The sequence below is a fragment of the Lactuca virosa genome, chromosome 8 (genome assembly GCF_052849685.1).
Source record: "Lactuca virosa cultivar CGN04683 chromosome 8, Lactuca_virosa_CGN04683_v6, whole genome shotgun sequence".
NCBI lineage: Eukaryota > Viridiplantae > Streptophyta > Magnoliopsida > Asterales > Asteraceae > Lactuca > Lactuca virosa.
The window spans coordinates 138901076-138924569 of NC_136433.1; the positions used below are offsets into that span (position 1 = coordinate 138901076).

A 23494-nucleotide genomic window follows, 5' to 3' on the forward strand; every position below is an offset into this window, starting at 1 on the left:
AAAATAAAAAATTTGAGGGGTACAAATGGTTGAAAATGAACATGGAGCTAGAGAGGAGAGAAAAGATGACGAAGCAACTTTAGATGATTTTATATAGTATCCTTACAAAATGTCCTAAACAAATTCTAAAAGGCAAAATAGTTGAGAAACATTCATAAATAAACTTAAGGTGTTAATAAAATAATAACTCCTTAATATGTGTGATTAACTATTTAGTATGTGTTGTTTTGTAGAACATATAATAAGTAATAAATATGCACTAGCAATGCAAAAATGTTGTATATATAAATGGAAAATATTATGTTGATGGATGCAACATATGAAGCATAGACAAATGCTACACTTTGTAATGCAAGAATAGGGTTTGAGAGCAATTTCAACAAACTACACCATTGAGGTGAAATAAAAAAACCTTGGCAAAACTTGCCAAAAGTCCCCTAAGGACATAAACTTGAATGTCATACACATTACGATATCAAACACACCGAAGTAACTTACAATATCAAATGTGCCAAAATAAATTACCATATTATATGCATGAACAAGGCGAACGATCCTCAAATTAATTTCTTCAACGAACAAGGTATACGATATCGGGATCTTAATACTCGTATATATGGAAGCCTCTAAAAGTCAACAATAAAACAGACAATGATCCCAAATTCCAAAAGAGTTCAATATACAATAAAATTCAATGAATTCTGGATGATTCAAAACATCTCTTCCCCCCTCCCCCCACCCCCACCAAAAAAAAAAGATTCTAACATATCATCATAGTCGTTGTGAGCCAAATATCTCTCATATTCACTTACAAAAAAGAAAATAGGGTGTAATAATCTAATAATGGAAGATTAATTATACTTGATTGTAGCCATGGGGAAAATTGATTAAGAAAACTCTATAAGTCAAGGAGAAAATCGATTAGGGTAAAAGGGTTTTTGAGTTTACTATAAGGTAGTGTTTGGTAGGAGGGACTGGACGGAACAAAAAAACATTAGATGGTGTTTGGTATGCTTGGAACAAGAACAAAATCAGTTTTTGACCAAGGCAAATGGGGCAATTTGTTAAAAATTTAGTCCCACCCAAAATGGTGGAACATGGTGGGACAAAATGATAATTACAAAAAAACCCTTAGCCTTCATGTTTCCTCACTAGGTTGTTTTTTTTCCCACAAGCCACAAAGATTGTATTCTCCATCTGAACATGATTTTTTTCCTGGAAAATTGTCGGATATACATATTTTTCGGGCTTGAATTTCAAAAAATAGACACAAAAAATCAGATTTTCAGGTATAGATATGGATTCCGTGGAGGTGAGCTCCGAGGGCTCCATGAAATCTATTGTAGCTCCGCGGAATGGCAAAATCATATTAACTTAGGGGTATTTATGAAAAAAAAATCGATGAACAGTTCCGTGGAGATGCCTCTGCGGACGTCGTTAGCAGCTCCGCGGAACCGTTCATCGAGTTTTTTTTTTCATAAATACATTTGATTTAATTACGATTTTGCTATCCTCGAAGCTACAGTGGATTACGTGAAGCCCTCGGAGTTTAGCTCCGCGGAAAGTGTGTCTATATTTGGAAATCCGATTTTTTGTGACTAAAATTTGAAATTTCCCCTAAAAAAATGTCTAGATCGTGATTTCTCTTTTTTTCCACAAACATTGACTTCACCTATTTTTGTTTTCCAGAAACATTCACCATCTTCTTATTCTATTGAGCTCATCTCTCTCAGGAACCACAAATAAATCTTACTCCTGATTGTGTGTGTGTGTGGGGTTTTTTTTTTTTTGACAAAAAATGATCCATTGTTTTTTCATTAAATTCTCAGATCACAGGTCTAGAGCATCATTTCTTGACAAAAAAAAATCCATCATTCCTGTTTTAGGAGATCAAATATCATCTTTCAAGTACAGTACAAGTTTTGAGAAATTAACATTCTATTCATTCTTGCACAAAACCATGATGAATTAATAGTCTATTATCTTTGCATTCGGTCTTTCATGTGAATTAGAACAAACAGCTTAAGAGCTTTTTCTTACTTAATTATTTTGTATTTTCACTACTACAAAACGCGTTATAGGACTCACCAATTAGGAGCCAGTTTTTGGAAAAACCGGGACATATTATGAAATAACCGAGATCAAAAAGGGGAGAAGCAATATGACCCGGTTCTTTTTAAAAAACCAGGGTATGTGTTATACTTAAGTAACCCGGTTCCCAGCATAACAACCGGGACTTTTCGTTTTATGGGTATATGACCCAGTTTCGAAAAAACAACCGAGTTCTATTAGTGTTACTAGGAGACAATGTGCGCGTTCTAGAAAACTATATGACCCATTTTTAAAAAACACATGTTATTTGACTATTTTATAAGGACTTCATACCCTTAATGTCAACAATGCCCATATCACCCCCTATCTTCATCTTGATGACCGAAGTGCTCATTTCTATTCCAATTAGTCAAGTTAATGCTCATATCTTGTTTCTTTTTTATATCAAATTTTTCTCATGTAGAATACAAGTAATCAATCAGGTGATGCTTATATTGTATATTGTATTATTATTTGTAGAGGCATCATGTTTTTTTTGAACGATTGATGCATAGACATCAGTTTACTTTCATTTATATATTATTTTTGACCAATGGTCTAGAATTACATGAAAACATAGTTAAGTTCATTAAATTACATCAAATTAAGCCTATATGTTAAAAAGAATTGAACTTAGTTCACAAAAGATGTCCTCTGATGCACTTTGATGGTTATAAATAGAACACCAATTCTGCATCAGATACCTTTAATCCCTCCATTGATATTGTTGTAACTGAAACACCAAAACCATAAACAAAGATCATAAACCCCACCTGTCAACAAGTAGATCTATACATTTCAACATGTTACCTAATCTTGAGTTTAGTCAACAAGGTTTGGTTGCACATCAGGAACAATCGGAGACATAATGTTGGGGAAAGGGTAAGGGCTATCTAAACTTGGAATCTCAAACTTATTATCATTTAGATCAAACAATTAACCGAGAAGATCAACTTTACACAGCAACGTGAACATATGGAATCATCTATAATCCAACAACCAAACAATAACGAAGATTAATCTAACAAATAAATTAACCAGGCAACCACTTTCTGCACCAAGTATTGTTGGCTAAATTCATGCCTCGTCTAAATGGCTAAATGAAAGCAGGCAAATCGTCCATAATTCCCCACCACAATATATTAGAAATAAAAAACAGGGCAACAGGTGTTAGAAAATCATGGGACCATTCTATAAATGAACATATATATTGTTATCATTTAAATCCAAAATATTATGGCAAGTGTATAAGATTGTTGATGGACCGATATTCACTTACCATTTGTGGCTTGAGTTTCCGGTTTGACTCAAGATCCTCAAGTTCTCTTTCATCTCTCACATTAGGTTTTATCTCCATCTATAAATATATGTGATGATGAGCAAATCAAAATACACGAAATTACTTCACAAATTCGTTTTTTTGATTGCAAAGGGTTCTTAGAGTTGTCTTAAGATCAACTGGAAAACCAAGTTTGTTCTTCAGATCCAAAAGCTTCAATGGAAGCAGGTATACATTCTCCTTCTCCTATCTTCAATGGAAGTGAGATGGGTTTTCTTTTCTTTTAATTTACACTTCCTTAAATTAAGTTCTCTGAAAACAGTCAAAAGTAATATATTTTCGCTGACACAAATTTTTTTCTTCTGCTGAGTATATATATTTGTACTTAAAGTTCACCGTTCTGTCTCAATCATAAAGGTCTACCCATGATTTGTTTATTTTATTTTTCTGCCAATGTGTATACGAATTACTTAATGGCCAAAGCTCAATTACCTATATTTGCTTTTGAAATTTTATTTATTTATTTGTTTTTGAAAGTATGCACTCTCGATTATAATATTTAATTTGAGGATAATACTTTAAATTGATGAAGGAAATTCTATTTGTTTATTTTGCTTTTGGTTTTGTTTTTCGTATTGCTACAGAGGCATTATTTGACAATTAAATTATATTTAATTTCAGCCCATTGAATTTTTGTGATGCACCTGTTTGCTTTACAAAGTAGTTTCTGTTAAATTATACGTATATAATTGAAGCTGTCATTTATTTATTTTTGGTAGGGTTAATTTATTAATGTTTAAATTGTTAATTCATATATTGTTTCTTCACTTGTTATTCATGTGTATGCACTTTAATTTTAGAACGGTATAATTTGAATTCTAATATGCATTGTTAATAATATATGAAATTATTTTGGTTTATCAATAAATTAAGTTATGAAATTGTTTATTTTCTTGGCAAATTTATTGACACAAAGTGATTTTTTTTTTTATGAAAATTAATTTTCTAAGAATCTAAATATTACGGTTTATGTGTTTATTATTGCGGATACCAATCGGCCCAAAGGTGGGTTGATATTTTGCCGAATAAACATGCATATGATAATGAATATGCGACAATTATTTTTGGTTACATGTCGTTAATAAGTCAATCCAAAGAGGGGTTTGTTAAACGGGATGATTTATTGTCAAATATTATTATTAAATTTTTATGGTTTATGTGTTTGTCAATGCGTATATTAATCGACCCAAAGGTAGGTTGATATTTGGTCAGATAAACACATATATAGTGGTAAATACTTGATAATTTTTGGGTTTCATATGATTAATCAGTCAATCCAAAGAGGGGCTTATTGATTAACATGTTTTGTTGTCAATATTTTTACTACTTATACAAGATATCTCTTACAAGTTAATATTGTTGTCCAAAGACTTGATATTAATGTTGTGTTGATACCTTGTGATGTCATAATTTGAATTTTATTGATTATAATTTTATGGTTTAATGAGCATAAAAACTAATTAATATTTTGTTCTGAAATACAACAAATGCTAATTGTGGCATAATCTCTTCCAACTTGAATCACATTCCAGTTCTCAATGGGACTAACTTCAAGGAATGGAAAGAGAATATTATGTTAGTTCTCGGCTGCATGGATCTTGACCTTGCACTTCGGATTGAGCAACCCATCCTTACCGTCACAGGTTCAGTGGAGAATAAAAAGGATGCTGAAAATGGGATCGCTCAAATCGCATGAGTCTAATGATCATTAAGCGCGGCGTTCCAGAAGCCTTTAGAGGTGCGAATGATCAGTCTATTATTGCTAAAGATTTTCTTGTTGAAACTGAACAACGTTTTGCAAAAAATGATAAGGCTGAAACAAGTACTTTTTTTGCAAAAGATGATTTCAATGAAGTATAAAGGCAAAGGAAACATAAGGGAGCACATCATGGAGATGTCTCATCTTGCTTCAAAACTTAAGGCATTGAAACTAGAAATTCCTGATGATTTTCTAGTTCATTTGGTGTTGCTTTCTCTTCCTTTACAATTTAACCAGTTCAAGGTCAGTTACAACTGCCAAAGGGACAAATGGACTCTTAATGAGCTCATTTCCTTTTGTGTGCAAGAAGAAGAAAGGATGAAGCAGGAAACAACTGAGAGTGCTCATTTTGCTAGTACCTCTAAAGGTAAGGGCAAAAGAAAGAGAAAAGAAGCTGCTACTAAGGGACCAGTGCACAAGAAACAACATTTAGGCAATGATCAAAAGAAAAAGGAATCGGGACCTCCTAAATGCTTCTTTTGTCAAGAACCTGGTCACTTGAAGCCGGATTGTCCAAAATACCACGCTTGGCGAGTTAAGAAATGTATAATCCGTGCTTTGGTCTGTTCTTAGGTTAATTTAGTTTCTGTACCTAGAAATACTTGGTGGATAGATTCTGGTGCTACTACTCACGTAAGTGTTTCTATGCAGGGTTGCCTGAACTACCGAAAACCAAATGATGTTGAAAGATATATCTATGTGGGTGATGGTAAGCAGGTTAAAATCAAAGCAGTTGGCACATTTCGTTTATTACTATATACTGGTTTTTATTTGGATTTTCAAGACACTTGCATTGTACCGTCTTTTAGACGCAATTTGGTTTCTGTTTCTAAATTGGATAAATCTGGTTATTATTGTTCTTTTGGAAATGGTGAATTTAGTTTGTCTTTAAATTCAAATGTTATCGGTATTGGTTCTCTAACGTATTGTGATAAGTTATATATGATTGATATTGTTACTTCCTATAATGAAACCTTGCACGTGGATTCACATGGTACTAAGCGAAAATTAAATAATGAAAATTCAGCAACACTATGGCACAAACGCTTAGGCCATATCTCAAAAATGAGAATTAGTAGGCTTGTGTCAGATGGAGTGTTAAGTAACCTCAACTTCACAGATTTGAAATTTTGTGTTGAATGCATTAAGGGAAAACAGACAAAAACCAAAAGATTAGATGCTACCAGGTCTTCAGATGTCTTAGAATTGATACATACAAATATTTGTGGACCATTCCCTTCAGCTTCTTGGAATGGTCAACAGTATTTTATATCATTCATAGACGATTACTCACGTTATGGGTATCTATATCTTATTCATGAAAAATCTCAGTCACTGGAAGTGTTTAAATCTTTTAAACTTGAAGTTGAGAACCAACTTAATAAAAAGATTAAATGTGTTAGATCTGACCGTGGTGGTGAGTACTATGGTAGATATGACGGATCAGGTGAACAACGTCCAAGGCCTTTTGCTAAATTCCTAGAGGAATGTGGAATCGCCCCACAATACACAATGCCAGGTTCGCCTAGCATGAATGGTGTATCTGAAAGACGCAACAGAACTCTTAAGGATATGGTAAGGAGTATGATAAGTCATTCTACTTTACCAGAGTCACTCTGGGGTGAAGCACTTAAGACTGCAGCTTACATTCTTAATAGAGTACCAACTAAAGCAGCTGTTAAAACACCTTATGAGCTTTGGACAGGGAAACCTTGTTTAACTCATGTTCATATTTGGGGATGTCCAGCTGAGGCAAGGCCTTATAGGCCGAATGAAAGGAAATTGGACTCCAAAACCGTTAGCAGCTACTTCATTGGCTATTCTGAACGATCCAGGGGTTATAAGTTTTATGATCCTGCAACAAATTCAATTTTTGAAACAGGAACTGCAACGTTTTTTGAGGATGTTGAGTTTGGAGGGAGAAATAAGGTTAGAGACATTGTCTTTGAGGAGGAATCAATCTCGATTCCTACTGTTACTTTTGACAATACACAAATTAATGTGCCTGTCGAAGAAGAAGTAATTCAGGAACCTCAACAAGACAATGTTATTCACTCTCCTGTTCATAATGAACAACCTCAACAACCTCAACTTAGGAGATCCAATAGAGAAAGGAGAAGTGCAATCCCTTCGGATTTCTATGTATATCTCCAAGAAAATGAAGAACCAGATGGAATGATTGAAAATGATCCAATCAACTTCTCTCAGGCCATGCAAAGTTCAAATTCTCAAAAGTGGATTGATGCCATGAACAAGGAGTATAAGTCCATGCAAGACAATAAAGTTTGGGATCTTGTTCCATTACCTGAAGGTTCTAAGCCTATTGGTTGCAAATGGAATTTTAAGACCAAAAGGGATTCAAAAGGTAATGTGGAAAGACATAAGGCACGTCTTGTAGCTAAGGGATATACTCAAAAGGAAGGAATTGATTTTAAAGAGACATTCTCTCCGGTTTCATCAAAAGATTCTTTTAGGTTGATCATGGCACTAGTCGCACATTACAATCTTGAGTTACATCAGATGGATGTTAAGACATCATTTCTCAATGGTGACATTGATGAAACTATATATATGGTGCAACCAGAAAACTTTGTATCGAAAGACTCAAAGGAAATGGTTTGCAAACTAAATAAATCTATCTATGGACTCAAGCAAGCGTCCCGTCAGTGGTACCACAAGTTTCATCAAATCGTTCTCTCATTTGGTTTTGAGGCAAATATAGTAGATGATTGTGTATATCACAAGTTCAGTGGGAGTAAATACATCTTTTTGGTCGTGTATGTTGATGATATATTACTTGCCACCAATGATTTAGGGGTCTTATATGAGACCAAGAAATTTCTTTCAAAGCATTTTGAGATGAAAGATCTTGGGGACGCCTCATTTGTATTACGAATCCAAATTCAACGAGACAGGTCTCGTGGAATTCTAGGATTATCACAAAAGAGTTATATTGAAAAGATCCTTGAAAGATTTGGCATGTAAAACTGCAAACCAGGAGACACCCCTGTTTCGAAAGGAGACAAATTTAGTCTCAATCAATGCCCTAAACGTGACCTTAAATTTAAAGAGATGCAGAAGATTCCTTATGCATCGGTTGTTGGGAGTCTTATGTATGCTCAAGTGTGTACACGTCCCGACATATCTTTCATTGTAGGGATGTTAGGAAGATATCTAAGCAACCCATGTATGGACCATTGGAAAGCAGTCAAATGGGTTTTGAGATATCTAAAGAGAACAAAAGACTACATGCTTACATATAGGAAATCATATGTTTTGGAGATCATTGGGTATTCTGATTCTGATTTTGCTGGATGCCAAGATAGTTTTCGATCCACATCAGGCTATATTTACTTATTACAGGAGGAGCTATTTCATCGAAGAGTGCTAAACAAACTTTAGTAACTTCTTCCACCATGGTGGCAGAATTTGTAGCATGTTTCGAGGCATCAGATCATGCAATATGGCTGCGGAATTTAGTCACAGGGTTGCGTATTATTGGTGTTGAAAGACCACTAAAGTTGTATTGTGACAATAAGTCGGCAGTGTTGTATTCCAACAACAACAGAAGTTCTACAAAGTCAAGGCATATTGACATTAAGTTTCTGATTGTTAAAGAAAGAGTGCTAAATGGAAAAATCACAATAGAGCACATCGGGACAAATTCCATGATAACGGATCCGCTCACGAAGGGATTACCTCCCAAGGTCTTTCATGAGCATACTACACACATGGGTGTGATAAATATTGATGATATTTTGTTTTAGTGGGAGTTTTACAATTTATTTTTTGGGTGCTTTATTTTGGTTTAAGAACATTTTTTTTCTGTACAGACTTAAGAATTCGGTTAATTCCATTATTAGTTGCACTTATTTGAAGTTAGATCTCACTTCAAGTTAAAGAGGAACTCGTCGGAAATCAATTTTGATTTTGTGACCACACATCATGTTTAATCTATGTCGTTAGTTATACTTATATATGTGACCATTGATGGTTTAGTTACGTAAATTGTAACGAAGACCGCATTGATCCTATACGGTTATGATTAATGGACAAGACTGTTTAAGGGTACCAATATCATGATAACATACATTAAAGCGCTAATATGGTTATATGTACATTTATATATTCATGGTCCAGTGGGAGATTGTTAGAAAATCATGAGACCATTCTATAAATGAACATATATATTGTTATCATTTAAATCCAAAATATTATGGCAACTGTATAAGATTGTTGATGGACCGATATTCACTTACCATTTGTGGCCTGAGTTCCCGGTTTGACTCAAGATCCTCAAGATCTCTTTCATCTCTCACATTAAGTTTTATCTCCATCTATAAATATATGTGATGATGAGCAAATCAAAATACACGAAATTATTTCACAAATTCGTTTTTTTTATTGCAAAGGGTTCTTAGAGTTGTCTTGAGATCAACTGGAAAACCAAGCTTGTTCTATTTGTTTATTTTGCTTTTGGTTTTGTTTTTCGTATTGCTACAGAGGCATTATTTGACAATTAAATTATATTTAATTTCAGCCCATTGAATTTTTGTGATGCACCTGTTTGCTTTACAAAGTAGTTTCTGTTAAATTATACGTATATAATTGAAACTGCCATTTATTTATTTTTGGTAGGGTTAATTTATTAATGTTTAAATTGTTAATTCATATATTGTTTCTTCACTTGTTATTCATGTGTATGCAGTTTAATTTTAGAACGGTATAATTTGAATTCTAATATGCATTGTTAATAATATATGAAATTATTTTGGTTTATCAATAAATTAAGTTATGACATTATTTATTTTCTTGACAAATTTATTGACACAAAGTGATTTTTTTTTTTGTGAAAATTAATTTTCTAAGAATCTAAATATTACGGTTTATGTGTTTATTATTGCGGATACCAATCGACCCAAAGATATATTTTGTCGAATAAACACGCATATGATAATGAATATGCGACAATTATTTTTGGTTACATGTCGTTAATAAGTCAATCCAAAGAGGGGCTTGTTAAACGGGATGATTTATTGTCAAATATTATTATTAAATTTTTATGGTTTATGTGTTTGTCAATGCGGATATTAATCGACCCAAAGGTAAGTTAATATTTGGTCGGATAAACATATATATAGTGGTGAATACTTTGATAATTTTTGGGTTTCATGTGATTAATCAGTCAATCCAAAGAGGGGTTTATTGATTAACTTGTTTTGTTGTCAATATTTTTACTACTTATACAAGATATCTCTTACAAGTTAATATTGTTGTCCAAAGACTTGATATTAATGTTGTGTTGATACCTTGTGATGTCATAATTTGAATTTTATTGATTATAATTTTATGGTTTAATGAGCATAAAAACTAATTAGTATTTTGTTCTGAAATACAGCAAATGCTAATTGTGGCATAATATCTTCCAACTTGAATCACATTCCAATTCTCAATGGGACTAACTTCAAGGAATAGAAAGAGAACATTATGTTAGTTCTCGGCTGCATGGAACAATAAAGAAAAGTTTGTAGAAAAGAACAGAAGATAGAGACAAACAACTTTTCTCCCAATTCAACAACCAGAAGAAAACGAGGCAATGAAGTCTTTAATTCAAGCAACACTATGAAAAATATAAGCACATGATGTATGAACTGTGCATATGGAGCCTTGAGCTGATAACATGGCAGCACCAAAAAAACAGTTTTAATTTCACCAAAGTAACACTAGGGGCAATATGGCCAAGTTGGATTTGAAGGGAGGAAGTCATCTCTCGGCCACCCAATTAGCATAAATGAACACCCAACTGTGAATATAGTCTGATGTAAGGTCCACAACAAATACCCTTGAAAAGATTCTGATTCGAATATAACTACCACTAATTTTTGGGATGGTGTAGCTTAATTTTTTTTATATAATTACACTCAATTACAAACATGTGCACAGCTAGTCTGAGGGTAAGCAAGTACTTTTTAATTCTTGTATTCCACAATTGTTTGACATGATTTCATCTTCACAGACACTACTAGAAACATAACCTTCAGCGACGGAATTAGCTACGGATAGATTAATTCTTGTATTCCACAATTGTTTGACATGATTTCATCTTCACAGACACTACTAGAAACATAACCTTCAGCGACGGAATTAGCTACGGATTCTATCCGTAGCTAATTAGTGACGAATTACCGAGGGATCAGCGACGGAACGCACAAATATTTCAACCAAAATACTTATAGACTTTTAGAGAGGTATTACCGAGGGATCAACAACTGAATTGCAAGAATTTATCGACAGAATCGGTCTCTCGCTAATCCGTCGCAAATTAAAACATTTTAGTGAGAGAACACCGACGGACTACTAAAAATCACACGCCTTTTTTTCCCATCCCTCGCCAATCGCTCACAGAAATGGACGCCTCCTTTTTTTTCATTCCCCGCTTTTCTTTCTTTTTTCTTTCCCTCGTTTTATTTTCTTTCCCAAACTCTAAACAATTTTCTCCAAAAGCCCTAATCGACCTCTGTCGACTCAAATTCCTCCTCCGCCCGGAAAATGACCTCCACCACCGTCCACCTGCGTCGTCCCTCTTTGAAGTATACTTGAGTATAGGAAAACCTCATAAATCACATCATCGCTTGCTTTCCTCTCGGTCCATATGCTTTCCTCGTTGACTCGCCGTTTCCCTGCAACAACAATTAGTCTATTGGTTCATCATTTATCGTAAACTCTAGCCTTCATCACCTTCCTAGTCTGGTTTCTGGTTGTCTATAAGTTCTATTTTCATGTAGCTTTCTTTCTTCTCTTTCATTTTAGATCAAATCAGAAATCGTTTTTCTAAGCTCTGCCTTCCATAACTCCTTAATTTTGGTATTCCTAGGGTTTTCTTGTTGTTTTCGTACATTTTGTTTTTCCTATTACAATTTAATATTCTCACAGGATGAATTTGTATGATATGAATTTGGTACCGGGTGTAGGCATTTGACAAGGGGCTTAATGTCAAAACGACAAGAATATATGGAGTGGCCAGAAGATGTGTTGCCGGAGCAATTAACAACTACACCACTCAGCTACTCGACTATGGCAAATAAACATCTCAGTGTAATTAATTTCACAAATTTCTTCATCTGATTCTTTGCTTCTAGATTTTATCAACTTTGAAGATGAAAAACATTATATATATATATATATATATATATATATATATATATATATATATATATATATATATATATATATATATTTGCAGATAATCTCACAGAAGCGCTGCTCTTTCTTTCTCATTTCATGGGAGATATTCATCAGGTATGTGATAGTAACCAATTTGACTTTATTATCTAACAAGTTAAAAGACTAAATTGCCCCTGTTATAGCGGCTACATGTAGGATTCACTTCGGATAGAAGTGGGAACACGATTAATGTTCATTGGTTCACAAGAAAATCAGAACTTCATCATGTAAAACTCCTAAAATTGTTACCATTATGTAATCTAAATTAAGAGTCTGTTTTAATTTGAAAATAAGTTTCTCACCAATCACACCATCTTCATTTTGATTGCAGTGGCTTTCAAATCCAGGGAGGATCACAGGAAACAGATGGAACTTGAAGAAGCCCGAAAAGCTGGGCTTGCTCCTGTAGAAGTTGATGAAGATGGAAAAGAAATTAATCCACATATTCCTTAGTATATGTCATCTGCTCCTTGGTATCTCAATGCAGAGAGATCTGTACGCCTTTTTCCATTTTCTTTTTTCTTGCATTCTCATTAATCATGTAACCATATAACTAAAAGTAAAACCATCTTTTTTGTGTCCTGAAGAGTTTAAAACATCAAAGGAAATGGAATTCAGATCCCAATTACACAAAGTCATGGTATGACAGAGGAGCAAAAATATACCAAGCTGATAAGTACAGAAAGGGTGCATGCGAAAAGTAAGCAAATTTTATTTTACTTTTCTAGTTTTTATAACTTGATTGCTAAATTTGTTAATTGTTTTAAGTTGTGGAGCTATGAAACACACAACCAAGACATGCATGGAGAGGCCACGTAAGCTAGGGGCAAAATGGACAAGTAAAAACATAGCACCTGATGAGAAAATAGTGACTTTTGAGCTTGATTATGATGGAAAAAGAGACAGGTGGAATGGGTATGATGCAACATATTATGCTCATGTGATTGAACGATATGAAGCTCGTGATGAAGCTAGAAAGAAATTCTTGAAAGATCAACAACTTAAGAAGTTAGAGGAAAAGGTTAACACTCAAAATGTGGAAGAAGCTGTTAGTGATGATGAAGATAATGAAGATGCATTGAAAGTTGATGAAGCCAAAGTTGATGAGAGTAAGCAGATGGATTTTGCAAATGTGGAAAAACGTGTCAGGACTACAGGTGGTGGTAGCACGGGTACTATTAGGTGAGTCAATAAAAATATTTAGAAACTTTTTGTCATCCAAGATTTTACATTTGTAATTCCTTTTTTACCCCTATGTTCAGGAATCTGCGAATTCGAGAAGATACAGCAAAATACCTTCTGAATCTTGATGTAAACTCTGCACATTATGATCCGAAAACTCAATCCATGCGTGAGGATCCGCTTCCGGATATGGATCCAAATGAGAAGTTCTATGCTGTGAGTAATAACCTTTACTGATTTATCTTTATTTATTTATTATAAATATTTTCTCAAAAATTAATATTATTATATGTTGTTGAATTGCAGGGGGATAACCAGAATAAAGTGGACAAGCATTGGAGTTCAAGGAACTGAACATACATCCATGGGAAGCATTTGAGAAGGGCAATGATGTCCATATGCAAGCTGCTCCTTCACAAGCTGAATTGTTGTATAAGAATTGTTGAGAAATATGGGAATGTAGCTGCTGACGAGGCTCTTCCAAGAGAGCTTTTATTGGGCCAAAGTGAAAGAGAAGTTGAATATGATCGTGCTGGAAGAATCATCAAAGGCCAGGTATTTTTATATTTTATATTTTATATTTTCATTAAATTACAAATTTTGGTATCAATATAACTAAAAAACTGTTGTTTTTATTGTAAAGTTATTTGGGTTTTAATACTATGCTCAATGAAATTCTTTTTAGGGTTAATCTCATAAAAGTCCTTATATTTTGTGTTTTTTTCGGGATCAAACCTCAAATTTATTATTTGCCTTATATTACCTTGTTCATTCCATTCCTTTGTCCATTCCATTCCATCTAAGCAATGACCCTTAGAACATACATCTTGTTACGTGTATTTGTAACTCAAATTTTAGTTGATAAAGGCGGTCGCATGCAATCAAAGAAGGGCCCATGGCAAGACAAATTTGATGTTTATGTTTAAGAGATTACAAATTTGATGTTTATGTTTATGTGTATTTGCTTTTTGGTTGGAATCGGAATTTAATTCCATTCCAGTCTCGCATTTGGTTTCAAATGAGTAGACACTAATCTCTTTTTCATCAACAGAAAAACATTGCTTCCAACAAAGACCCTGAATCTAGCAAAAAGCATGAAGACATCAAGCAACCAAGTCTCCTTCCATTGCAGGAAAAACTAAGTGGAAATTGGTTCTCCCAATTCCATGGGATTGAACGGGAATTGGAATCCAATTCCATTCTGATCTTTCTTTTGGACGCAAGATATCAAACAATGGAGAAGGTGTAAGCAGAAATGCAAAATATGAGAGGAAATTTAGAATTATCGTACATATACTTTGAAATCAAATATCAATCAATGTTGAACTTTGATATTTGATGTTTATGGATGTTTTGGTAAACTTTGATGGTTAGATTCTTTTTGTATTTTAATGTTAAAGTTTGGTTTTGGATTGCATAATCATGGGATGTTTTTGGTATTTAAATGTTAATATTTGTTTTGGAATTATATAATTATTTGATTTTTTGGTATTATTTTGTTTTAGATTCAAAACAAACAAAACTATGATATTATGTATTTGCAAGGGAATAGTTACGGAAAGAAAAAAAAATGACATCTTAAATTTGCGAGAGATCATCGACGGAAAGAAAAAAAAAATCACATCTAAAGTTTGAGAGGGATTAGCGACGGATTAAAAAAAAAACAGATATAGAGGTTTGCAAGGGATTAGCAACAGAATGTTGTTATTAGGTTTTGTCGCCAATGTCCTAAACAACAGTATTAAGTGCCATTTTGCTATGGATATTCTGTCGCTAAGGTTGTCGCAAGAGAAAACTAATCCATCGCTAAATCCCTCGCTATGTTATTAGCCACCCTTTAATTCGCTATGGAGTATGTTTGTGGTTGATCCGTCGCAAATGATATTTAGCGACGGATTTGAGACGGATTCGTCCGTCTCTAAAACTCATGTTTCTAGTAGTGAGATAGGTGGAGCAAATCAACATTCATTAGCACCAAAAAACTTTAATAATACAAAAAAGAGCAAAACACCAGATAAGTCTTTAGTCTCGTGTGTAGCTAGGGAGAGTAGCGTTGGAAAATTGGTTCAATGTCTTCACTCTGCAGAAACGAAACGCAATCGTCAGTAAAAAGCATATTTATATTCTAAACTTTATCATATCAAGATACACCAAAACTGAATACAATTATCATAAAAAAAATATTATTTTTTAATTTATCGTAGGGGAAAAAGATATAAGGTTATCACCAAATAATATATTAATTTTAAAACTTAACAAATCATGAAACTAAAGCTTAACGGATAATGATAAAATCTTTTTTAATAATAATTATCACTGATTGCCAGGATTACTTTTGCTATTTATTGCATTTGTTCGACCATTAACGCATAGAGAAACCCAACCGGAGACAACGACAACTATGTGTTTAATCCTCCATTAACATATGCATAAAATCTAAGTCAAGGAAGATAAAAGCTGCTTGGTATGTACCTCTTAATTTAATTAAGTGATTACTTTTAATTGCTTTACACTTCTTTACACAAGTTTATTGTTTATTTATGTATGCAGAATGCAAAGAGACGCCAACTAAAAAGATCCAATATTAAACCACTAATGCACCATCAAACTTTATTTTGACAAAAATCACAGAATTTTGACAACCACATGGACCGTCTTTGCAATTTTGTCATTATTTTATTTACTATAAATACGACACTATAGTAGTTTACAAATCATATTTTTTAACTTAAATATTTTATGTAGTTTATATGGTTACTACATATTCCGTATATTTTGTAACAGAGAAAGAGAACTCGAGGCGTGTGCATTAGGTAATATCCAATGGTTATTAGTTTCTAAAAGCAATTCAAGTAGATCGAGTAAACCCAAAATTTTAATCATACCCAATACCCGTGGGTTAACCAATTATCCAAGAATCTCCAAAATCAAAACCTGATCTACCTGAATTTTGAACGGGTCGGTCGGTTTTACTGTTATCGGTTATTTTCAACGGGCTTATTTTGTATATCTACACATATATACACACCCTTGAAATAGAAAAAAATCAAATTCTTGGGTCATTGTTGTGGATTTGTTCTAATTTCTTTCCTAATTATTGAAAGCTTTCGCTAATGTCACAACGTTTTATTTGGAACTACGGGTTTGTCAGATTCGAGAGGTAGAGATTTCAGGACGCGAGTGGGGCTTGACAACATGAAAGGAGGGATCCATGTAATGGTTGAATAGAAGACAATGAAATTAAAGGGAGGGGGAGAGATATTAGGATTTAAAGGAGTAGATACATATTAGGCCATGAGGTATATTCCCCACGCCATTGTTGTGGGTTTTCTTCCAAATAAGCAAGATGGACGAAGATAAAACCGACACACCAAAGCTAGCGTACTCCTAACGAGAGAGAGAGAGAGAGAGAGAGAGAGAGAGAGAGAGAGAGAGAGAGAGAGAGAGAGAGAGAGAGATTAGCTGAATATATCCACACACTCTTCCATTAGTCTGTGGGCTCCTGTTGTGAATGACACGGACGGCAACAATCGTTGTACCACAACAGTCTCCGGGGTGGTGTGACGTGTTGAGATGCCAAGGTGACCACGAACATGACTCGTACTATGTATACCCTTCGGCCTTATAGAAGATGAAACACTAAGTAATCTAATGATAATATAAGGAAATATACAAAAAAGGTGAATATATTATGGGTATTTAACAGATGAATTTTGGTGGTGTTTAAAGAAAATAAAACCATAAAAACTTACTTTGGCAATTTATCAATTCAAAATACCAATTTTGGTAAACTCAAGTAATTTTGTAATTTATTCTAAAATATATCTCTAAAGGCGGTGAGTATGGATTGTTGTTATAGCCAGTGTTGCGAAAAAAACCCTTAAGTTTACAAATATTTTGGAAAAAAAACTCTTAAGATTACAAACATTATATATATATATATATATATATATATATATATATGTATATATATATATATATATGTGTATATATATATATATATATATATATATATATATATATATATATACACATATATATATGTGTATATATATATATATATATATATATATATATATATATATATATATATATATTCAAAATTTGATAAAACTAAATGGTTTTTTATAATTTAAATGTCAAAAATTTATATCAAAATAATATAAGTTTTACTGTACTTGTATTATGAAACCAAAACTGAAACATATTTTTAGCTTTACGTACGGTAATTTTATATTGGTTCGATATAAACTTTTTATATTTAAATTTTAAAAAAGTTACCTAGTTTTAACAAAATTTGAATATATTTCTTAATTAATACATAAACTTTTCAAAACAAAATTAAAAAATGTTTGTTAGTTAATAATTAATTATGCTAAAACAGTTAAACATATGAATAATATGACATTAATTACATTCAATTTTTTTAAAAGGAAAATAAAAATATTTATATATTTAAAAAGTTTGTATTTCAGAAATAATAACGTATATTATTTTTTATATGTTTAAATAAATAATAATAATAATATCATAATTTTTTATAAAATATTATAAACATTTTAAAAATATAAAATAAACATAAAAATTTTAAACATATAAAATATAAATATATATTTCTAATTTTTATAGAAATATTTATTTTTATAAAAAATATGATATGTTATTATTTCTGAAATACAAAACTTTTAAACATATAAAATATTTTTATTTTCCTTTTAAAAAATTAATTGAATGTAATTAATGTCATATTATTCATATGCTTAACTATTTTAGCATAATTAATTATTAACTAACAGACGTTGTTCAATTTTGTTTTGAAAAGTTTAAGTATTAATTAAGGAATATATTCAAATTTTGATAAAACTAGGTAAGTTTTTTAAAATTTAAATATAAAAAGTTTATATCGAACCAATATAAAATTACCGTACGTAAAGCTAAAAATATGTTTCAGTTTTGGTTTGATAATATAAGTACAGTAAAACTTATATTAGTTTGATATAAACTTTTGACATTTATATTTTCAAAAACTATTTAGTTTTATCAAATTTTGAATATATATATATATATATATATATATATATATATATATATATATATATATATATATATATATATATATATATATATATAGGGAAATGATCAATTGAAAACACCTAAAAGGTTGAGAATGCGAGAACAGTTGTGAACCAATCATTCTATAAGGACATAAAATGAATTTTACAATATAATTAATTATGGATAATTAATTAATTCCTAAAATCATGGGAGTTAATCTGATAAATAGATTTTTTTACCCAAATATTAAGAATTTGTATAATCTATTTTTAATTAACAAAATACATAAAATGATTTTAAAATACGTTTTTACCATAATTTAAAAAAAAACGTTTTTTTTAGTTTTATGTTTATTTTACCAACACCATCACAAATACTGACGCATTAATCATTTTATCCGCATATTTGTAATCATACATGAATAAAACATATTTGTAATCATATATGAATCCGGTAATAATCTTGAATGAATAGATGAATTAAGTTATATTCATAAACGAATAAAACACAAATGAATGAACAAATGTAAATATGGATTGCTTTTGAATAGAAAACATTGAATACATATTTAATCACTAATGAATACACTTTAATCAGTAATGAATATATATATAATCTTATGTATACATTTGAATACACATTTAATCACTAATGAATACACTTCAATCTGTAATGAATATACACCTAATCTTATGAATACAATTGAATACACATGTTCTTGCTCTTTTGTTGGACCTACGTGTAATATGGAAAGCAAAGACATAGCCAAACTCTATTCATCACCATTTGTTTCATAGAAGCATCAGATATGTGGTAGACTTCTCTTCATTTAGTTCTTCATTCGGTTCTTCAAGAATATTACTCGAAACAAAAAACCTAATCATCTGGGCCTTTTTCTAGAATTCATTTTTAGAGAAAACAAAAAAATTCAGAAATAGTTACAACACAATTATCGTTCTATAGAGGTTAAATCAAAATAAAATTTCATCTGAACATCGGGAATTAGTGAAAAAGGTGCGAAGGAGGAATCTATTCCAAGCAAGTGGACTGTGTGTGCAATCGATTTAGGTTTTGAGTATTCCGAGACAAATATACATTCGTGTGATCTAATAGCATCGTCTATTGACCTGAGATCTCTTTGGATTTTGACCGCAGAACCCATGATTGTCTTGGGTTGTCACGGTGGCTGAGGCGGCGGAGTAGTGAGGACCTGATATCCTTCTTGATCTTCTATCAGAATCTATGATTGTCGTTTCTGTAATTAGGGCTCGAATCTGTGATTGTCTTGGGTGCTCACTCCTGCCATGAAAATCGATTCAGCACCTTGAGCCTCTTAATCTTCTCCATTCATCGAGACCTTCACAATAACACATTTAAGAAAAATTGAGAACAATCCTTTCTGAGATAAAAGATGCAGTAAAGGATTAAAGATGAAGGTTGTGATGATGGTTTTGGACGTGTATGGTGGTGACGGCTCAAATAGGGTTTAAAGGTTTGAAATTTGTATTTAGAGAGTGAGAGGAAAAAGGATACGTGAGTGAGAGAGTTAGAGATGGGTAGAGAGAGAGAGAGAGAGAGAGAGAGAGAGAGAGAGAGAGAGAGATTCCAACAACTTCACAAAAATAGGATAACGTTTAATGACCATATTACCTTTAGTCTATTAAAAATTTACAATCTCATCCCACGACTTTTAGAAATTTACAATTACATCTCATGACTTTTATATCAACCTTTTTGGTGTTCTCATTATATATATATATATATATATATATATATATATATATATATATATATATATATAATCTTAAGGGTTTTTTGCTAAGTTATTTATATTTAAAAAACTATTTAGTTTCATCAAATTTTGAATAAATATTTAAATTTTATATGTTTATAATTTTAAGGGTTTTTTTGCAAAATATTTGTAAACTTAATTTTTTCGCAAATAATATTTCATGATAACCTGGAAACCTGTTATTACAGGTAAAAAGGACAAAACTGACAAAAAAATGACAAGTTTGCGGCATAAATAAACCAAAAATCTATCAAAGGGTAAAACCGATATTTTCGGTTAAACTTAAGGCTTTTTATGGCATTATCCTATGATAAAATAGGTACTATTTCTGGTAAGAATCAGGAGACTTTATACTTTACTCTTTTGTGTATTCTGTAAACAAAACTTAAATAAAGGTGAAGCTTAGAGGAACTTGCGCAATGCTGTAGCAGTATTGTAGTGCAACGCTCAGTCATCAAATGGCTTCTATCTCTCTCTACTGTTTCATATTCATCTTAATCTCTCTTCTTCCTCGCTCGACGGAATCTTTATGCAGTACCAAACCTCTCATTTTCAATTTCGGTGATTCCAACTCAGACACTGGCGGACTAGTTGCCGGTCTCGGATACTCCATTAGCCCTCCCTATGGCCGCACTTTCTTTCGCAGATCCACTGGTCGCCTCACCGACGGTCGTCTTCTCATTGATTTTCTTTGTAAGTTCGTTTCCGCTTGTACATTGAAGTGATTCATTACGCTAATTAATCCCAAATCAGTTGATTTTCTTTTTTCTTAAAATGCGATTGTGTTTGCTGCTACCTAACGAAGTAGAGATAATTAGCAAACCAGATTATGTATGTTGAGTTAGCTATGGTACTTTGATTTATAAGGTAATATGAATCCGATTGAAAAATATGCTGCACCGAGATCCATATACTGGATTGTAATACTCTGTAGATCCTACCTGAATTTGATTAAAGCATATATCATGATATAAGCACAGATTTTTAGCTATGATTCAAGTGCTATGTAGTAACTTCTTTTGGTATGATTTGGATAAATCCAATGATTTACAATTTCGAATTTCTATTCGAATCTATTCAGTTGTATAATCATATGTAATTAACCTATTTCCCCTTAGATTTGGGTTTTCTTTGAGATGAAAACCCTAAACATTTTCTACAGATCTATCTTTTCTTTTCCGAATCGGGTATTCGTATGTCCGAGTGACAGGTCGCCTGATTTATTTTTGCTCACATTGATCAAAAATATTGGTTTATTTAGACGTGGTTTCTATGAAGGAGATGACTCGAACAAAGAGAAAAGACATGGGTCGTAAATATCATGAGTTTGATTAAAGCCTTGGGGCTTGTACTTGTAGTTTTGTGTCGAGATTTTTATAAAATGAAGAAAAAGAAAAGCCATATTTACACTTTCTACCCTCGAATATAACCAATGCTACTACAACCCCAAAAGAGTTAAATTTACCATATATGTTGATAATTGTTTATGTTTGTGCTGTGACTGGGTGTAGGCGAAAGTGTGAAGACAAGTTTTTTGCGCCCATACATGGAGTCTTTGGGTTCCACATTTTCAAATGGGGCCAACTTTGCTGTGGTGGGGTCCTCAACGCTTCCTAAGTCTATACCCTTTGCTTTAAATGTTCAGATTATGCAATTCCTTCACTTTAAGTCCAAGTCTTCTGAGCTTCTTGCTTCTGGTAATTCATTAGTTTCGCTTTTTGCAATTTTTGTCTGACCTAAAAATTTCAATTTTGCAATTTGTAAATTTACTTTTTTGAGGTGTATATTCAGGTTCACAAAAAATGATAAATGATGATGGGTTTCAACGAGCACTTTATATGATTGACATAGGCCAAAATGACATTGCTGATGCATTTGCCAAGAAGTATTCATATGCCCAAGTTGTAAAAAGAATACCACTAGTTCTAGCAGAAATTAAGAATGCCATCAAGGTGAGCTTAAATTGTTGAAAAAAAGTCAAAAATAGCCCAAACTGTTAAACATTTGACTCATTTCCATTTTATATTTTTTTCGTCTGTCCAGAGTATACATGATAATGGTGGCAAGAAATTTTGGGTTCACAATACTGGTCCATTGGGTTGTCTACCTCAGAAACTATGGTTAGTTAAACCAAGTTCTAAAGAATTAGATCCCCATGGTTGTATTTCAGCCTACAACTCTGCTGCAAATTTGTTTAATGAGGGACTACGCCATTTATGTTCACAATTGAGATCTGAAATGAAGGATGCAACAGTCATTTATGTTGATATATACGCAATCAAATACGACCTCATTGCCAATGCTACAAAATACGGTATGCCCAATTATACCCTATTATGAATTTCGTGATTATTTTTAAATCATAATTGAAATAATTTTTTTAGGTTTCTCGAGTCCATTGATGGCATGTTGTGGGTTTGGTGGGCCTCCATATAACTACAACATCAATGTGACATGTAGTCATGGTGGGGCTCAAGCATGTAATGAAGGATCGAAATTCATAAGTTGGGATGGGATACATTTGACTGAAGCAGCTAACTCGATTCTGGCTTCAAAAATACTTTCTCAACAATATTCGACACCACGTGTGCCATTTGACTTCTTTTGTCACTGATTGTAGTTTGGTCCTTTAGATATATTAGCAATTTAACAATTCACTTTGTGGAACTATGAACGCTTTTTATGTGAATTTTTGCATTTATCATGCCAGATATCGTTGTCTTTTCAAAGTTAACCGATGGATGAAATGTTATTTACTTTGACACAGATTATTTGGGTGTTGTTTTTTTTTTTAATTATTTTTTTTTCTACAACATCTAACATACGCACCCACCGAAAAGTGAGGACTGTGAAATGGGATCATGGGAAATCTGAGGCCCACTGTGAAGCCCAATGCGAAATTTGCAATTTAAAAAAAAAAAAAAAAATTCGGGTGTAGGCTTTATATAATATTCAATAACACTTAAAAGAACTTTTTCTCACTCAATATGAGTTCACCTAACGAATTTCTCATAGTTCTTTGGGTTAGAGGATCGAGAACAACAATTAATGA

The 23494-nt window shown here is 32.5% G+C and overlaps 1 protein-coding gene across 1 annotated transcript; it reads left to right on the top strand.

The window, feature by feature from the left end:
- Positions 1 to 20815: 20815 nt before the first annotated feature.
- On the top strand, positions 20816 to 23208 carry LOC145128420 (GDSL esterase/lipase At1g09390-like). Its single transcript, XM_079063221.1, has 5 exons — positions 20816 to 21135; positions 21954 to 22139; positions 22234 to 22394; positions 22486 to 22756; positions 22827 to 23208. The coding sequence occupies exons 1-5, from the start codon at positions 20901 to 20903 to the stop codon at positions 23054 to 23056; spliced, it is 1083 nt and encodes a 360-aa protein (XP_078919347.1). The 5' UTR covers positions 20816 to 20900; the 3' UTR covers positions 23057 to 23208.
- The last annotated feature ends 286 nt before the right edge of the window (positions 23209 to 23494 follow it).